Consider the following 20,700-nt stretch of genomic DNA (forward strand, 5'->3'; position numbering starts at 1 on the left):
CAGGGAGAAGGGATGAACTATTACCACAGTGAGTCACTAAGGAAGAGGCAAGAAAATAGGCTACATGAAAAAGATTTATTCTTCTAAAGAGAGTAACAGACAATTTGCAAAAAATAATCCTGGTCAGGGATCAGAAAAATCACTCTGAAAAATCATTGACGCAGCACATTATCCGAATGAAAAAAAGTAAGAGACAGATATAACTAGGTATGAGTGTTCAAAATGAAAGAAGTCCACATAGGTAGACAACAGTGATTATCTATTATCTGGAGATGAGCTGGATTTTATGCAACGCAAAGACAAAGGCAAAGCGTGCACGTCTGTCTTGGTCTGTGGCAAGAGAGCAAAGCTTCAGGCAACCACCGCAACCTCCCCTGAGGCAGCGCAGCTGTGAGAATGAGAAAGGTTCTCACAGGAAGGATAGCAAACACCTAAAAAAAAAAAAAAAAAAAAAAAAAAGCCACGCATCTTCTAGCTTCATTAAGACCACCGCTCTCGCACTTCCTCATTTCAATTTATACATCATTTTAAGTATTAATGTAATATATTGCATTAATGCATAATGAGCTTTAATTGAATTTTATCAAGCTGAACCCACGTTTGTCTATTTAACTTGCTTACAGATGCTTTAGTACAGATCACTTCCGACCTATTATGCTGCTTTAGGAAAAACCTGGTATTTTGTTTGCCATGTCAGAGTTCCAAGGTTTTGCTCTTTCCCAATAGCTACTGAGCTACAAAAGTTTTTTCCTGATCTCAGTAAGCTGTAAAATCAAATTAGTTTCTAGGAAGCTACAAATGACCTCACTTGCCCACAGTGCAACTGCCTTTTTCTGTACAGCTCTGCTCTTTGTTCTGCTACCTCTGACAGAACTGTCTTCCCCTTTACCGAAATTCACCATCTCCAAACAATTTCGTTTTCCTTTAGAGAAGTTTATTAAGATCAAGTGACTTTTTCCCCCTCATTATCTATATACCACTTTTCTTAGATCACTTATTAATAAAACAAATTTGTCCTTAAAAACAGATTGATTTCACAGAAGATACTAAGTAGTACAAAATAAATCTATCCTCAAACTCCCTTTCAATATTCTGTCTTAGCCTCTGTTTTTCACTTTCAAAGATACACAAACATTCATAGTTCCTATCACCTACAGGAAGCCAAAAAACTCTGCCTGCGACATCAACATTGCTTGCTCTGGAAATAATTCACGTCACAAATAGAGTTAACAGAGCGTAGGAAACCTCAACAAGGACAAACAGAGATATTGGTATGAACCATAAACTAAGAAAAGGTACAGAGTTTTATATAAACCACACTAAAAACGCTTTAAAAATAGTTAAGATAAAAAAATCTAATCTGAATTATATTTTAAAGAGATTTTCATTCTGAAATACTCCAGCATACTTTGAAAAATACTCTGTTTTAGTTCACAAATGCTATCTGATTTTTTTTTTTTTTTGAAGTACTCTACACATAGCCTATACAGTTTATACAGCGCATACAACATATTGTCAATACATACAGGAATTTTTTTTATATGATATTCCATAATCTTGAAAGTCGAAATCTTAAGATTTTGACTTAAGACACTGACAGGTTGTTCTTAAGCTCTACAGAAATGCTTATGAACTCAGCGGAGAATCATGCCTTCAACTAATTGCTCCAGCCACAGCATTCATATAAAGTGTTCCTGGATCCTGTTTAAGATGGAATATTCTTCATCCACTCACACTTACCGAATTCATTCCACTGAACAGGTCTCCTGATCCTACATGAGCTGTGTGGACAAAGTTTGTTGGCTCTCCAATCATGCTTCGGTCAATCCGCCGTCGTCTTTTCTGAAAGGAAGGTAAAGAAACCATCTGATTGAGGTTCATTTAAAAAGACAAAACCAGTATGCATCGTAAATATAAAAGTTAACTGCTAACACTACAATATTTTGTACACCATAGGATATTTTCATAGAACTGAAAGGCAGCGGCCATATTTTCAGGTGAACTGAGACATTAATAATACCATACTTAGTTTTTATTTGGAGGATCGAGAGCAGACTATTAGACCAGCACTGAGATCACTCCTAACATTTGGACCAAATATTCATAAATAACCTTAGTACATACCACTGTTTATTAAACAGTATCTGCAATGTTTCATACAGTAACTTCCATCAGTACTTGCATTTAAACCTGATGTGATAAATCAAATTTGAGGCTTGATTATCTGAAACAAGAATCAAAGAGCACTAGTGGAGCATATGAAACTGCTCACTTACAGAATTTGGGTCACCTTGCTACGGCACCAAGGGATCTAATGTCCCTATTTCTAGGGATGTTCTTCACTGGGGTGTGCAGAACAATCCCTCTCGTTTGACCAGATTTAGTCACAGCCACATTACTCCTGGAGCCTGTATGCACACAGATAACGAACACTTTGCATGGTTGTAGTGTGTGACTTGCAGGGGTGTAGTGGGATATTAAGGCAGGATGCCACATTACATCCTAAAGATGCTCCGGTTCTTGTGCTGTGAGACATAATGCAAGAATAACTTAACCTCAGTCTTCCCTTTCTCAGAGTCGTGGCTTCAATTTTTATTAACGTAATGTAATAACAGGCAAATAAGAAATTAGAGGCAGAAAGGACTTCCTCTAATAAAAGCTGCCTTGGCTGCCTGCCTCCAGCCGAACATTGCATCTAAAGGAGTAAAATGGAAAACCTCTATCGTCATCTCCTAGGCCAGAGCCAGCAACCTTGAGCAGAGTGACGCACGCAGCCTGTGGCCACTGCAGGCCAGCGCCTTGTGTTTAAAAGGTGAGAAGAGCCATGGAGCACAATAAGAGTACTTCAACTTAAGGTAGGTGAAACAAAATACAGTGTAAGAGTTGAGAAGCCACGTAAGCTCAGTCAAAAGCTTCCCATTGTCCTAACGTCTGCTCAGTCTCATTTTTAGAGAGATCTCAATTTCTAGCTTGCAATAAGATCTTAAGACCACCCAGACTTAGACAGGAAGGTACATGCCTCAGGAGCAGACTCACTACTGTTAAAACACAGCTACAGATGAGTCTTGATGAATCAGAGCCCACAGCTATGAGAATATATCATGGGCCTTAGCCAGCAAGCATAAAACATTTTAGTCCTTTCCTGTATCTTTTCCATATTGATAAAGACAGTTTCAGGAGGCTTCAGTACCTTATTGCATCAATATTTAACAGCCAAGGGGTGGGGTGGGGAGGGGAAGGCAAAACCACTCACCTAGAGAGAGCAAAACAAAGTGACCTGTCCTATGTCAAAACCATTAGTGGATTCTCTACAAGTTTGAAAAGAACTAAATAAACTGACCATATAAAAACCATTTTCATGGAGTTTGAGGGCTTTCAAGGAGAAAGTGTTTATGGAAATTAGTCTGGATGTCTCAAAACCAGAAAGCATTAATATGTTTCATGAAGACGTGAATAGCTGCAACAGAATCTATTACTGTGTTCCAATGCATTAACATTTCAATCTGGAAGTCAAACTCACTTATACATACAGCAGTCTCTCTCAAGTAATGGTTTACTAGCTTGTATCACGCATATGTGACTAACTTGAGGGGAGGGACCTTTATGCCTACCCTGGGTGAGAACTGCAAATCCAAAGTGTTTAGGATTCACAGAGTCTCTACCTGTAATGGTTACTTTAAATACACAGTTACTGTATTTACACAATGTAATATTGTAAAATGCTGAGACAGTTTGTCTGTGTCACAGTCCTTGTTCTACAGGGGCAGGAATCTCGAGAGTCCCATGCCACAGCCATCAGAACACTTTCACAATTGCTTCAATTTTGTAGACGTTTAGTTTATATTGCATTTTTGAGAATAATACAAAGTCAGAGTCATTTGATAATAATAAAGCCATGAATTGTTGTTTTTAATAGCTTTGAAATGCTGGGGTTTTGATTCAGACTGAAACTGCAGACAGTCTCAAAGTCCACCCCCTGCAAGAACCTAAACCTTTCTTTGGGCAACTCAGCCTATTTTCCTTCTATACTTGTTGCTAAGAATATTGGCCTATCAGTAACAGGATTAAAGTGCTGATTTTCGTGAATGCCTGGAAACGATTCTCCTCTAATCATCAGCTAGTGAACCAGTAACCACTAGTTGAAGTGAACCACCATCAAACCCTGATTCTTCAGCAAGTTTCTTCACAGAGGCCATCAGCCAGCTACACCCTGGCACGTGCCCACTGATGCCTTGAAGCAACAGGACTAAATTTAATGCTCTGCTAAATCTAGATCCCAACGCAGCTCATGCTAAAAGCAAATAAAGTGCTGCTTCTTTGCTGCAGGAGCACTTCGTTTGCATTTACATTACGTTTTTAGCTTGGCTCAGGAACACGCTTTTGAAGCAACTTTGCCCGTCTCCATTTACCATGCTTCAATTTGAATTTCAGGGTAAGCTTGGAGTGCATAAACTGGATTTCTTTCAGATGAAGCTGAACCAGAGTCACTCTCCTAGCCAATGCACACCAGCTGGTAGTGGATATTGAGGCCAAAGGACCAGACAAGCCAGTCTCAAGTAAACCCCAAAATGCACCTAACATGCATCTTGGTTCCTCGACACCAATTGTTTTGCACTACAAAACTGCTCTTATTAAGATGTGCTACTTCTTAGTGAAGGCATAGTAGCCTCATTCAGAGAGCTAAAAAGACTGACTAGGTTGGGTGAATTGACATGGCAAGCATAGTAAAATGTCACCTATTTTAGGAGGATGTACCACAGGAGAGAGGAGTCGGGGAGCATGCTTTGAAAGGCTACAAAACTTTTAGATGACGCCAGAAACATTTTGCTAGGATTTTATCCTGAAGTTTTCTTATTATTTTCTGAGGTCCCGCACCTGTAAGAATACATGCATTACCATTATTCTATAAACAGTAAGAACTGACACACAGATTGATTCTTCAATAAATTTAGTATTTTTAATCTGAGAGGATCACAGAAGCAGCACATTCATCTTTCATTTTAAAAGAAATTAATAGCCCAGTTATGCTCATTTCCCTCAATATACTGTCTGTGCCTATTCTGTGCTTGTTTCTAATGCCAAGTCGTGTGCCCAAGCTGATGAATCATAAAGCTCCCAGAAGCACCCAAACTCTCGTAGCAACCGAAATCGATTCCAGTCAGGCTTTAGCTGCCCCAAACTCCATTTGGGACCGTACTATAAATAATTAACCTTAGAATATAAATACCACTAATCAGTCCATTAATGAGATCTGACTATGAAGGTGATCTACACAACAGCTTTTCATGTATAGGATGCTGGCACAAAGGACTTAGTATAAATACTCAGCTGTAGGTATGTTACCTGAAGGCTTGTTTTAAGGCAAGGGAGATATTTCTGGCAGAACGCTGAAGTCCTAACTCAGACAACCCAACTACGATGAGATCCTGATTTCCTGTATCTGTGTTTTCTTGTGGATGCTTTCTTGGGAGGGAGGAAAAATAATAATGAAAACCACCTTATGATTAGCTAACTTGTTTAATATCTGTTGTCTTTCTTGTTATTATCTTGTTATAGCCTGGAAGTGGAATATAAAAATATTTAATGGCTTTCCTCGGTTTGTTCCCTCCGCAAATTCTAAAGAATTTGGAATCCAAAGGTATCACCCAGCAGGTAATCTTTACCCTACAAAGGGACTAAGCCATCTGTAATCAGAAGCAGAGGGGAAGCAAGTTTGTGTGAGAAAGGTTGGCGAGCAGTGGAGGCATTCTGAGGACCCATCTCAGAAGCTGTGCTTTGCGCACGTTACGGTAGCTGCCCTGAAACCGTATCACATTCCAGTTACCATAGTAATGCAGGGAAGAATTGATGTCTCTTCTATTCTTAAGCTGTGAATGGTCTTTTGCACCCACACAGGCTAGTGTCTCTTTTGAAGTTTAAGATCAGGATTCAGAAAGCCACCAAGATTTGCATCGCCTGGAAGCAATTTTAACCCTCTAAGTTCTTGAAACTTTTGATAAGGTTTAAAAAATTAATCTAATTATACCATGTACTCAACCTACCAGTTAAACTCTCAAGCATTTTATTGAAAAACATCTTTCATCATTTGAAAAGCTACTTACTGTTAGAAACTCAAAATGGAAATGTGTTTCTTTAAACAAATAATTGCCACTGATAGTTCCAGACCAATGCTTTTTTTTTTTTAATTCCTTTTTTTATTTTTGGTTTGCAGAGAAATGATCTTTTCTGACCACCTCAAAGCTCTGTACAGGCTGGGCTGCACTTCTCTAGCTTAAGCCTTTCCACAGTGGGGGCAACAGAGCTAAGCTAGTCATGTTCATCTATCTGCCTGTATATATGGGGCGGGGAGGGGTTGAAATTTCTCCAGGTCTCAAACGTATCACAGAAGATTCAGATGATGTCACTTAGATCCTAGCAGGCTAATAATTATTTTTCTGGAAACTGTTAAAAGTAGAAATCAAAAGTGAGGTCAAACGTAGAGAAAAACATACAAAGATATCACAGAAAGTCACTGCAAGTAGTAACCTATGTACCTAGGGGACCAAACGCAAAGAAATCTCCAAGTCAAAACCTCTGGCATGATGTATGTAACCTGTTCCTCTAGCTTTAACTCTACCAGTTTAGCTGGCAGAAAAGCATGCTCTGCTTAATCTACACTAGATTTTTGGAAGATAACAGCTAGGTACACATCCTAAATCCCAGTCTGACTGAAATACAACTGAAGCACACCACTTCAAAGGATCTGCTCCCTTGCTCCACAAGCAGTAATTTTAATTGCAGAAGCCTCTATCTCAGCTCTACAAAGGCCCTTGCCAGCTCTCAGAAGAAAACGGTATTGTGGGTGCAGATCAGGAACGTGATTTCTAAGCATACAGTGATCCAGAGTAGAAACAGAAGAAATTCAAAGAGCCTAAGTTATGCTCATATTGCAAACATGTTCGGTTTCGGAAAACAATGCTTCCTCATCAAAATTCCCCCATATGTCAGTTTTTCCCTGTCACCTATCATTTCATTGCATCTCCACTTTACACACAAGAAAAGCTGTCATCTCTTTTCCCCTCACAGCAATGCTCTTTACTATTGGTTGTCCCGGCTTTTTATATCTTAAGACTGGAGTAATTTCAAGTAAACTGTAAGAAACAAAGCAGCAGAACATCCACCGACATGAGTCCGCGGAAGAGAGAGAACGGACCATGTCTCTGCTAGCAACAAATTAGTGTCAGGGACAGACTGGAGCTGCGTCTTGCATTAAAAAACAAGGCTTTGGTATTTAAGTCACAAATATGGAAAGTTAGTTTTAAGAAGAATAATATAATGGTCAAAGCTAACGCAGTGGTTTGGTTGCTTTTTTATCTAGGAGAATATTTCTGATTATTTATTAACATAATCAAACTAAAACAAGACAAGGATAAGACTTACTTGTCGATTAACTTTCCAACATTTCTCGAAACCTTGGAAATACAACTGTGGAATTTTTCATTGAGCGTGCTTCCATATAAATTTGGGTTTGGCACATCTCTATATGTATTCATTTATATATGGTGCACGCAGGCATTCTTGCTTAATTTAATATTTACCTCTGTTTGGAAGAAAGAGTAGGGTACAGGAAACTAAGTTGGAAAGGAAACAGCATGCTGATCTGCTTTGGTCTGATCCAGCACACCAGGTCTCCAGGCAGATCCAAATCAATACCAAGTGATCCACATACAAAATCATAAATACATACATTATGTACAGTGATGACACATCTTCCATTTTTTGACAGTTCTTTGTCTTTCTATCTAATTATCTGTTGAAGAGGAACTCTGGTCCATACCTGTCATCATTTCTGCTTACTCTGCAGGACTCTCTCTATTATTCTTCATGACAATCTGTTATTTTGGCTTCTCTGTTAAGACATTTCAGTACGAAATTTGTAAGCTTGCCACAAAGGCACACATGCAGAAAAGCTGAAGAGCGCCATTTACCGAGGCACAATCCTTGTGCTTTACAATTTTCCTTTTTGAATAAAAGGATGAGAAACATCTATTGTATTTTAACATCAAGCAGCCTTGATATATAATCAGGAAAAAACCCTCACGCTTTGGCATCTAATCTGAAGCACAGTAAAAAGTCAACTTCCTGAGATTCATTTTCTAGTCTTGTATCAGTCTCTCCTTTAATCCTTGGTAAGCCTATTTTTAAAAAGTTAATCAGCCCTTAAAAGGAACACAAGACTGTGGAAGTCAAGGTATCCCCGCTATTACATTTTAGATTTCGGTATCGCAACAGCGTGAGGCTTACACAGGTCACATTTACCTGGCATGACTTCTTCGAGTCAGCAGTGCTCACTAGGCTCAGGAGCTTAACTAAGACAAAAAGTAGTTTTTCCCCTTCTCTTAAATGTTTACTCATAAAACAGGCTTATCATCACTCTCAGCAAGAGGGTAGCTCAAGAACATATAATTCCTCTTTGAAGCCTGGTTCAGGACTTAATAAATTTACTGGCTAACTCCCTCCTGGGAAACTACTCCCGGTGCACAGAGACATGAATGATCCAGCTGGACGCCATAAAGGGCTCCTTCACAGAATGAGTTTCTGTGGTCAGAGAATGACCACATACATTTATTACCTCCAAAAGGTTTGCTCTTCATGGAACAGGAGGATGACCATGAAGTCACGAACATTAGAAAGTTGCACAGCTTTTAAAACCGTCTCCAAAACAGGAGGGTCAGTTTTTCAGGCTGCTCAGTTGCTGCCCTCTCAGTCAGTATAATGATATCCTTTAATACAGGAAGCAGCAATTTACTCTCCACTATAGCTCTTTGCAAGCCTGCCTTTTAAACAACAGCAGGGTAATTTGAATGTAATGAATCCTAATAAATTGGATCCTTAACCACATGTTCTAATCCTCTGCCACACTATGATTTAGAGATATAATGCATCTGCCATATGAAAAAAAATTCCAAATTGCAAACTCTCCTCAAAAAATATCCTATTACAACCGCCACTCTCCTGATAGGTGAGACAAATCCAAACAAAGGATATGCTCCTGTTCTCTTTTGTAGCTGTCTAGTGCATTTGCTTTCAGGGTGAGGAGCTACTCTGCTCATAAACCCACGCACGGGCTATCAGAACAGCGATAGGGAAGTATGCAATTTGCTAATCTCTTTTTTGAAATAGGAACTATCAGATTTAGGTGGAGCCTCAGAGCTATTGTGTTTTTTGACCTTCCCTCACAAATAGCCCTCAAATGGCAACACTTTTTGGTGTTGAGGATTTCTGTGCTTCCAGTGCTGGGTTATGCTAACCCAATGCAAAAAACAAGCTGTTTTAATCTGTTAATTCACTCTCTGGGATCTTCCACACCAATCAAGATATGTATTTCATAGCTTCTCCCTGAAGATACAGTGATCTATTAAAGCTTTCAATGATATACACCCCTGTTGAATCAGAGCTGTTTGCTAGCTTTGTATTCAAGACCTCAGATGAAACTTCAAAAGCAGTGCTAGCCAAAGATAAATCTGAGTAAGAAGTAAAACTAAGAAAAGGATTTAATCAAAGACAAGATAGTCAGTCATTTCAAGATGGAGAATTTGCACCCTTAGAAGGGAAACCAAAAGTGAAAGAACACCCTTGATTTTTTCTTCCTTCTTTGATCTTTCCTGCCCTTCTTAACTGCTCTTGAGAGAAAGCACTGACAGCAAAAGCAACGGAGTGCCTGCGCAGGGCCACCCGACTGATCCTACACGTGTTCATACACAGGAAGAGTTGGGTACTTGCCTAGAATAAGAAGTATCAGATCACCCTGTAGAAGTGGCTTTGTGTCCTCCTACGTACATGCTGCTCTGCTCCCAAAAAGAGTCTGACATGCTCAGGGCAGCTGTTGCCACCAACATAACGTACCCTGCACAGCCTTACCTATCCTCACAGCGTCACGTTCAGCAGTGAGGCGTGGGATCTACCTCTGCCTACAAGCCACGGTCTGAACTACTACTGCCGCACCAAAAACCAGCTGAAATGGCCTCGGAGCACCTTCTACTGAAGCCCACACAGAGAGGCTGCTAGAGGCTGTCCTTTTTATTTATCTTTTGTGCATTGTGCCTTTAGGATGCATGTCTCCATGCTTTTCTCCCTAAACAAAGATCCTAAAAATCTGCGTTTTTATTTGTACATACATACACATAACAAACATATATTTACATACGCACACATTTTTAAAATATCTATCTATCTATATATATTAAAGAGACACCATCCACTGTCATGTTACAATTCCAATCAGGCAGTAGCATATGTTCAGTTTTCAGATATAACTTAACTTTTCAGTCGCGAAGTATTCCTACAGGAAAAGCAATGCTGACTACATTGAATTGCAGTAGATCACTTTCTCCGCAAAGCAGCAAGGATGAAGAACTAGCACTTAAAGGGTCAAATGCATTATCTCAAGAGGTCCACCATACAGAAGCAGCATATAAAGAAGCACAATTAAGATAATATGCAAGATAAAATGCCAACCACTGCCTCCAAATCATCATATTTCAGTGATAATCTTATTCCAAACCAGTAATGAGTGGGAGTCAAGTCCAACACAGCGATGTTCAGGCCAGCTCTGTCATCTCCACTGGCTGGCTGCAAAACACCAAAGCCACTACCTTTCCTAAGTGATTTTTGAGTCAGTTACATTTAAGCAATCTGCTAGATATTGCCAAAGTCTTGATTGAAAGGAGTCCTTTCCTGCAGATCTTACTAAATACAGTTTCATCAGAATAGAAGCAAGAGGAAATCAGAACAGGTTTTCAGGCCAGTTCTTTAGCAACAGAAATTAATAGGCCAGCAGCACATTTAGCCGTCGTCAAGTTTTCTGCAGATTCAAGATGCTGCCAGACTCCTCTAGCTAAAGAAAAGTTAGGTTTGAAAAGGACTGAAAAGAGAAAAGTTTTAAATAATTTAAGCAGTTACAATTACTCACAGAATCTAATAAACAGAGTATCAAATGTACGATGGATTTAGCCTTTAGGCATTATCACTTTGCATTTACTTTCTGACAAGTGGCAAAAAAAACCGATAAGCACATCTGATAGCCTTCTGAACTCCTAAGCAAAGGAATTAGCGGCTCTGTTTGTATTTATATAAAGACATAAGTCAGGAGCAAATAAAAACCTAAAATGGCAGGAGAGCTTTTTTCATCAGATCTTTCAGCCTAATTTTAAGCACAACTTTTCAGCAAATTAATCCATTTTATAAATGAAGACCTCACACTGGATTGTGTATTGCTGTTATGTCAAACAGTTCCTTTGTTTTTAGCAAATTCGGCATATCACCACCTTCTTCAGCCTTTTCAAGTGTGTGTTTTTTGGATGTGTTTACACAATATTCCATTATATTATGATGGTGTTAGTCATCACATGACAAAACTGGCAATTGTAGCCTATGTTTTCTAAATAAACAGGAAAATTTGCCAGATTAGGTCAAATGACTAAGAGACAATCGGTCTTTTAAGAAATGTGTTCAGCTCACACATTAAAGGGAACTTGTCCAATTCTAGAGGCTTAAACCAGCTTTAAGACATGTAACGCATCAGACTGAATTTCTTGGTATAGCTAGTAACTACCGTCTTTTACAAGATTCGCATTAGCACAATTTTAAGATGACATTCGTAACTCAATTTGGCAAACACATTTCTGCCACTAACTAAACTTAAACTTTTCTTTTCATCAGCAACAGTTCATTACTTTTGGCGATTAAGGCCCATTTAACATAATTAAAAAGAACACAAAATAATCACCTAAAACTATTGCAACCGTACCGTTTCAATGTCTTTAGACAGACTACACAGTTCTGATAGTTCAGTTGCATCACACCCTGCCAATGACACAAGGAATAAGTCTGTGATACTGGTTTGCGATCGCTCAGCAATAGTCATAACTCAGCCTTCAAGATGTAATCTTTTCATACAGTTGCTGAGCAGCATAACTTCTAACGCCTAAGTTGTGTTACGTGGAAGAAGTGCATTTCACTAGCCCAAACAGCTGGGAGCACAGCATTCATCACTGCAACTTTCAGAGTGAGTCCACAGCTGGGACACTGGTGAGGTCCAACAGCTCTGCGGCACCTGATGTACAGGGGGATGCTGAAAGAAGTGGGTTTGTGCAGCCTTAAGAAGGAGAGACCTGCTTGGGGTCTTATTGTGGTATTCAGCCACCTACACCAAGAGGGCACAGAACAAGACTCTTCTCGGAGGTGCACAGCAATAGGATCAGAAGCAACAGCCTCAAGTTGCAACATGGAAAATTCTCATTAGGCTAAAAAAATTCTTCATTACAAAGGTGGTCAAACACTGGCACAGCAACCCAAAGAAACTGCTGAGCCTCTCGCCTTACAGATAACCAATTGGATGGAGAGAACCATCTCCTGGGTGTGACCTCGAGCAGGTTGCCATCGCTGGCCCTGCTTTGCATGGGGGCATTGCAATAGTTGGCATCCAGGTCTCTTCCACCCTCTGAGTCTCTCACTTTGGATGGTGGCCAAGAAGAACATGGAGCAAGAGTGGGCTAGCATTGACATCGCCAGGACACGCATGCAGTGCTCAAAGTCAGAATGTTAAAAAAGACAAAGTAAACAAATAATGCAGAGACATCCCACTGCAAGCTTTCTGGAAATATTTAGTACCCTCTTAAAAACAATTACTTCCAAAAGTCCTGACAGCAACACGCTGAGAACTGCATCATGTTAAGCTCGCTGTCTTTTTACTCGCTGACCTTTTCTGAAAGGAACACAGGAAATATTTCAGAGGTCAACTGGCATGATGAGAGTCACAGCTCTCTAGAGGAAACGTGTCAAGACTTACAACATGAAACTCCTTGTATTCAACCAAAATAAATGCCACCCCCAACTAAAACACAAACAAAAGCTTCAGGCATCCTTAAATATGCTGCGCATTGACGTTCTTTTGTTAAGAAGTTATATTTTATGCTTGCAAATCATGTAATAGCTAGCTGGAGAGCTGAAACAGGTTTGTTGCATCCTGTGTGTGCAGGTGTCTGCACACACTTACATCTACATGGAAACATATATATAAGCCTTCTGAACTCTCATATATGCACCACACTCTCTATAACACAATCTAAATCAGAAATATCTCCACATACCAAACTCCACGACAGACAAGTGGAGCAAAAGCAGAAATAAAGTGAAATACTACCTCCAAGCAGGATATCAGTAATAGCTGCTGCCTGACATAGGATCCTCAGTCATACTCATAATACAAAACCAATCACTTAATACGTCTAACATCCTCTGGAACAGCTAGTTAAAACATCTACCGCTCTGAGGGTAATAGCGCTAAACCATTCCAATACACACCCCCAAGCAGCAATTTAGTATCGTACATTGTGATTCATCCTTGACTATGCCAACAAATAATGGCACACGTGGTATTTTCAGTAAACCTTTTACAAGCAACTCGGATGAACTCCCTTGCTGAGAGAAGACGCATCCTCTGAGTTACAGCGCTGGCATTTGTTAGTGGCAGAATTCATGGGTGGAAGCTCTAGTTCTTGCGCTGGGGGCAAAAACAAAGCTACAACACTTGATAATAATATCCTCAGGAGTCAACATCCACAGACACAGCACGTTCATCGGTTTTAAAAATACCTTTGTGCATGCCATCTTGCAAGCCTGAAAGCATTTCACCCAAGTAACAGCAGCTTACTTGTACATATGCACGTGCAATGAAAAACCAAAGTATTCACCTGGTAAGAAGTACAGTATACCATTAGAAAACTTCTCAGGGCCTGTGCACAGAAATTTTACAACAAAATCAACTTGCTCTGAACGAAGAGACTTCTTTTTCTGTACAAATCCTTCTGGAAAGGGAAACAGTTCATGTGTGTCAGTATCACGAGACACATGCCTGACTGCTGACTTCCTGGCAATCCTCCCTATTTGTATTTCCTTGCTATGTTATTTCCCACCTGTACTAACTCATCATTATCTCTGCATTCTCCTTGCTACTCCAAAGGCATCCTGACCACTTCCCTCACTGGTGTGCAAGTGCTGGCTCACAGCCTTGGGTACCCCATTTCAATAGCAGGGAGAAGCATTCATAAACAAAGAATCGCAAGTTTGCTGCAGCACCCATCCCACCTTCTGCTCCTATCAGGACTTCTGTGAAATTCCCAAATTTGACTGTTATCTTTGGAAAAGTGTTCCTCCAGTTCATTTAGGTAAGTCACTGGAACAAATACATCCCACAAGACATTACATTAGGGTCTAGTCTGTCTTCGCTTGGTCTTGTAAAGTCAAAGCAAAAAAAAGGAGTTACAAACTATAGAATGGGAGCAGGAACACCCTCCCATATTCCACCTATACCATGAAAAATAGTCACACATTTAAAAGATAATCCCATCAGTGCACGTGAAAGCAATGGCATTATTATAAATCCAAGATGATTTAACAAGGGATGGTCTGGTAGGTACTTTAGGGCTGGCTGGATGCTGAGCCCACGTGTAATAGGGACAGAGCCTCCTCTGGAGGATACCAGCAGCTGGAGGAACCTCCGGAGGATACTAGCAACTCTTAAGAGAAGTGTTTATACCAACAGCTGCACTCGGACTTAAAACAGTGGTCTGCTCAGCTTTTGACATATTCAGAATAGCATCTGACACTAGCACAACTATGTGAGAGTTTATTTCTCTGAAAAAAAAAAAAAAAAAAAAAGTCCCAACCACAGTAAGCACTGATGCCTGTTCCAGCGTCCCTCGGTGTGAGCTGCCGCACAGAGGCCTGTGCCCACAGATGCCTTCTCACCTGAAGTGTGGCAGATCTCAAAAAAAAAAAAAAAAAAAAAAAAAGATGAGAGTGAAGCTGATCAGGGAGCTAATTACCAAATCCACAGTAGAAGCATGGGGCAAAGGGACAGCAGAACAGTGTGCCACTGCAAATCCACGGGCCTAGGAGAAACACAGAGCACAGCCCTTGTGCTGGAGCACGTTTAGTCAAGCACAGGATTCCTACCTAGCTCAGCTCAACACTGAGCATAATAAAGGAAGTCCTATCATGGACTGCTCTGCTTTCCTCTGGCAAAATGAAGAAATCCTTGTTGCCTTATCCAGCCTCGTATCAAATGGAAAATACTGATTTCAAGCATGTACAGGCACTTTTGCACAGTCTAGCTGAGGCACGCCACAGTTCCACAAGTCTTCAGTATAAACAATCATTAAGTATTTAAATTTTGTTGAGAGAGAGACTGTCCCATATTCCTAGTTTATTTGTTAAAATTCATACTTCTGAATACAGCCTTGGGGAAAATCCACAGCGAAAGCTCTTTGCTGCAGTAAGAAAATATACAAGTTTTGTTACGGACAAAATCTCAGGTATATTTATTATTCAGAACTTGCCATTAAAAAAACACCACCACCACAGCAGCAAATTTTCGTTTTCAAAGGCGCTCTTGGCTGCTCATAGTGTTCAGAAAGCCTTTCTAGCTTCTTCTCCGTTTCTTTGACAAGGCTATACCACTCCTTGTTTTACAGGTCTTCTACAAAATATAGCAAGCACTCCTTACATGAGGCACCACACCGTGAAGCATTCACTGCCACCACTGCTTGCTTTTCAAAAGGGTACGTGCCTCTCCGCAATTACTGCTTCATGAGCAGTTCCTTGCTCCAATTTTTAACTGGAATTGGACTGTGGCACTAACAAATGTAGAGAAATTATGGGAAAAAGCACCATGCTATAGTTGTGTAGTGTGCTACGTGACTAACTCGGCAAAAGTACAAAAATGCAGCCGGTACACCAATTATCAGGGGACGCATCTCAAGTGATCACAATGGAGACTCATGACAATTGTCTACATGAATATACTTATTTCATTATCTTTAAAGAGCTAATCTGTCCGGGAAGATGCATCCTCAAACTAGACTTGCTTTCTTTACTTCCTTCATACTTTACTTACTTTTTGTCTAACTTCAGAATTGAACTCTAAACTAACGAAGGGGATCCAGGGCATCCAAAGAAATAAGTAAATCAGTCATGATTCCATACCAGTTATGGCAGCAGTCATCGAGTTATTACCGACCAACATTTTCCCCCATACAGCCTGCAAGTAATGAGGCGGTGGAATACAAACGAATTCTTCCCTGTGCCGCCAGCAGAAACTGATTCAGTTTCAACAGCAATAGTCTGAGGTCTCCAGCAAAACTTCAGCATCACTGAAAAGAAAACCTCAACTATCATCAAGTCCAGAAAATGAACTAACTTCATTTTCTGTTCCACAAGTTTCATGTTTTCATTGGTTTAGCAGTAAGCTTTAACAAATTATGAACTCAAGGGTTGTAGCTAATCTATAATCTAATAAACGAATTCCTGTAATGGCAGGATTTCTAGTACTGCGTAAGCGTCTCCTGTTTGCACACTTTTTGGCAACGTCCTCTCTGTCTAATATTGGCAAATCTAAGGTTGGATCCATTGAAGGATTCCATAAAATTGTTGCTGGCTTTCCTAGTATGTCACATCTACCGGTGTTGCTGGGAGACACCTATATTCAGGAGCTTCTCAAAAAAAACCCCAAAACCCACAACAACAACAACAGGGAATAGGAAAACCTGGTTCTGTAGTAGTCAGCAGAACAAGGGAAGCTCAGCATTGCAATACTTCAAGCACCACAGAGCGCTCTCAGCCTCCTCCAGCTTTTTGTAATGAACGTAGTCAGCTTATAGCATAAACAAGACACAGCCAACAGCGACGACGGGCCACAGATTTACAGTCACTAAAGAAGTCGGAGAATGAGGAGGAGAAAAAGCAATAAACCAAACAGAACAGTTTCTACAGAGCCAAAGTCTGGGAACTTGCAAACTAAGTGCATAGTCATAAGTGTAGATTATTTATAGTAAATATTTTTCCTTGTATTCATCAGAAAATGAAATCATACAATACCTAAAAAGATAAGCACACAACTCCATTTTTCCATTAACTAGAGCTGTGGACACAACACTGAATCATAAGTCAGCGGTAGGAAAACAACTGCGGTTCCTGAATTAGAAAGAAAAAAACTAAAAGGAATACTACCCTCTCCTCCCCGAAACACCGTAAAAAAACCCAACCACCACAATAATGCCTTATGTTTCATAGCCTGAACATCAGGTACTTTTCTACCAACACATCGGTCTCCAGTGGACTCCTGCAGCTATGGCACTACAACAAGCTGGTTTTGAACAGGAGGTTCACCAACATAGCACCTGCCAAATTCTGCTCTTATCAGATTTTGGGAGATCCCTATGCCATAGTGTCAGACTATGTCACTCTGAAAAAGCACGCTTCTGTGATCAAGGCACAGAATTTGCCTTGAACTTCATCAACTTCATCCTCTCCAGGTGTCCTGCATGATCTCTATGCCTCATCTCCACATACGACTCTGCACGAGAGTTGCACTGAGATGCTGAGAGGTTCGGCATATGAAGTGCCCCAAAATCAATCCATGGGCACAGGCTATATAATAGCCTTCCACAACCGCTGCACTGAACAGCCACTTAGGGCTACGTCCTTCCTTCTTGATATCTTTATTATTTTACACCAAAGACAGCTACATACCTTATCAAAATAATTTAGGACAAAAAGGAATGAATCAAAGTGAAACGTCTCACTTCTTAAAAGGCATAATCCAAGTTGTCTAACCTGGAATTAGTGAAAGACAGGCTGTCATTTACAGTTGCCCTACAGAGAGCCTCCTGGCATCTCCTTACCCTTCTACTTCAGATGCCTGGAAATGGTACATTAGAAGCAGTTTTGGAAAACAGAAGGCTGTGCTGCTCCTAATCTCTTTAGTGTTCGCTCCATAATGCCCTCTTCAATGCCTGCCCGAATGCCCCCAACCACCTCAAAACAAAGACAGAAAACAAATGGAAACCATCCTCTCAGGTAACTGCCACCCACAGCATGCTTCTCCGGAGCCCTCCCTGCTTCTGCTTTTTATTCTTCTCTATTGCAATAATTTCTTATCTCTATCCCGTTCCCCTAAAGGTATCTGCAAATTTCCGGCATTTGACAGCCATCCACGAACGTCCCCTCCTATGATACCGGTTCTTCTTCCTGGAAGGAAGAGCTGATTTTTAAGTTATCCTCCATAAAGGACCCCAAAGGCTGTGTAGCTAGAAGATGATATAGAGTGATATTAAGGCATCCTGCCACTTTAAGCTTCTGGCAATTCCCTCACCTTCCTTTGTCTTAAATCTTTTGCAAGAGCTGTGTTAAAATCCCTCCTGAAAAGAAGGAAGTTGACACAGCTTTTCAGAAGCTTAAAAAGCTTATTTTTATAAAAACAATGTATAGTTGGTTCATGCTCCAGCTGCTTTTATGTAAAAATAGAAACATTACAGCTTCAGAAGTGACCCTAGGTCTCTCTGTGACATCATTCGAGGCTATTTTAAACAGCCATTTCTCAAGCTTTTAAGTGTTAATTGTAGCAGATTGTATTGAACATTCAAATAAACTTTATGTACATGTTATGAATCTAATGTGTCTTTAAACCTGAAACAGGGCAAGCGCTTAAATTTCCCCACTAAACACAGCACAAAGGGGTTTTGTTTGCCAGCTGCAAAACTGAAAAAAAAAGTCAAAAAGTGGAAAGGGGCACTCGCCGAGACACTAAACGTTCCCCCTTTGGGATCATTATGGGGAAAAAAAAAAGTATCAAGAAACCCACTCCCAAGTATCTACCTTTGTGCCTTTCCCAATTCTGTTTCCCTGCAGACTTTTCAGACCGCTTGTGTGTGCCATCAGAGACTGCGTAATTATAGGACACTTCTGTTTAAGAAACTGAAACAAGTAAACTTGGCCAAACACAATCTAAAATTTAGATACCGTTGTTTGTCTATCTAGGGGACAGTGACAGCATGTACCGTACCACATTTAATGCCTCTCGCAGCATTCCTGCTCTTGCGTATCGCAAATGCATCTGCTGAGTTTGGTCACGAAAAACAAGTTATTGGTGATATTCACCCCTGCAATGCCTGCAGGGCCAACATAGCTCAGAGTCTGAGTTGAATTCTATTCCTTCTTGGGCATGGCCAAATTATTTACTAAATTCCAATGAGCTGAAGCAAAGGGATTACTTGCAGAAAACTTACTGTGCCAGTGTGGGAAAAGGACCGAGCTCGGCTCTCTGAACCCAGACGGACTTTGCAGACCTGGCAACTGGAAGTTTTACTTATTTTAAAAGGCCGTTCCTTGTAAAACGCGATCCTTTGATGTACGTTTTGTTGAGCAACAAATGACGATATGGTTAAACAGCTTTTAGAGTCGTATTTCAGAACAAGCTTCAAAGGACAAATCTCGTCTTATTGCAGAAAAAATTAGGGCGACACCAAAACCAAACAAGATCCTTCCGTTCCCTTTACAATTTTTCTTTCTTTTTCCACTGAGGAATAACATGAGCTGACCAATTCTGGAACATAAGTTTTTATGTAACTTAAGGTACTGTAAGTGCTCGATCACTTTTCCCATTATAAAAAAATAAAATAGTTCAAATAGCGTGAACAGAAGGGCTTACATCAAACAGACTAAACAGAAATAAATATTTACACTGGTGTCAAGTTCAGAGGCAGAGAGCGACAAAAATACTGCAGAATGGCATTTCGGCAAAATGAAGCACGATACCAGCTGCGTATAACGAGATCTATCTTACTGTCTTCAAAGGATAATGAAGACGCCCTCATATTTGTAAAACATTACTGCAGATGTTACAATGCAGTAATTTCACACAAGTATTATGCACCTCAGAATTTCCTTTGGCATTTTAATACATCTTTTTAGATAGGAAAAAACTGATTAGACTTAACTACTTACTCGATGCTAAAATTCAGCGGATTCTTCCGTCCACAAAAATAACAAAAAACCACCCACCACCCAAAACGCATGCTTCACAAAACAGACAAGCCAAGGATTACAGATTACATCTATTTGTTTTTTCACAAACATGTAAGCGCTCCAGCCTGCGGGGAAACGCCACAGCCTTTAGTTCGGCTTTAACCACTAGATCGGCTAAGGTACCTGTCTTCACACATCAGTCAGTTTGTTGCCATTTTAGTCTGAAACCAAGAAAGCCATTGAATCATGCTGACCGGAGAGATGTGTCTACAGGTTTCATTTCTTTAGGGCTGGGGACATGCAAAAATCTGTTTTTATATCCACTCCAGTCCGCCAACGGTTAGTTTTATCCATATTACTTTTCTCATAGCAACTTTAAACACCTTTTCTTCCTCATACTCACTACTGAGAGTGGCCTAGCATTGGTGGCATAGCGTCTTACAGATCTGCACCATCTTCACGTTTAGCTTAAAAAACAAAACAAAAACCCTGCACGTAACCTAAAGTGCTTTAAAAACGCTGACAGATTTTAATATATAGTTTTAAAAGCAGTATTTATGCACCCTTACTTCTCTCTCTCATGCAAGTCCCATTTCCTTATTCACTGAAGTACACAGATTGCAGTGGGTTCCCCCCCCCCAAACCTTCCTTTCCTTGCATTACAAACTTAACAGGCATTTCATTTTCAAAGCTTAATTCTGACATTACAAAAAAAAGTATGCATTTGATATTTTTCCTTGGAGAACAGGCCCTGTAGGCTCTCTTGCTTGCTGTTTTGTAGATCAGCACGCCTATTCTTGTGCGGGCATTTCTTTTTCTCTTTACAAATTCAGCAATGCCCAGCTGTTACCACAA

At 40.2% G+C, this 20,700-nt stretch overlaps 1 protein-coding gene across 13 annotated transcripts in view; it reads right to left on the minus strand.

The window, feature by feature from the left end:
- The window catches only part of LOC104150278 (CDC42 small effector protein 2), an 86,575-nt gene that overhangs the window by 5,458 nt on the left and 60,417 nt on the right, over nucleotides 1-20,700 (minus strand). For all 13 annotated transcript variants that reach the window (XM_068927309.1, XM_068927316.1, XM_068927310.1 and 10 more), the window contains one exon: nucleotides 1,741-1,842. In XM_068927309.1, the coding sequence (XP_068783410.1) occupies nucleotides 1,741-1,842 (102 nt within the window). The remainder of the gene's footprint in view (nucleotides 1-1,740; nucleotides 1,843-20,700) is intronic.

The sequence above is a fragment of the Struthio camelus genome, chromosome Z, assembly GCF_040807025.1.
Source record: "Struthio camelus isolate bStrCam1 chromosome Z, bStrCam1.hap1, whole genome shotgun sequence".
NCBI lineage: Eukaryota > Metazoa > Chordata > Aves > Struthioniformes > Struthionidae > Struthio > Struthio camelus.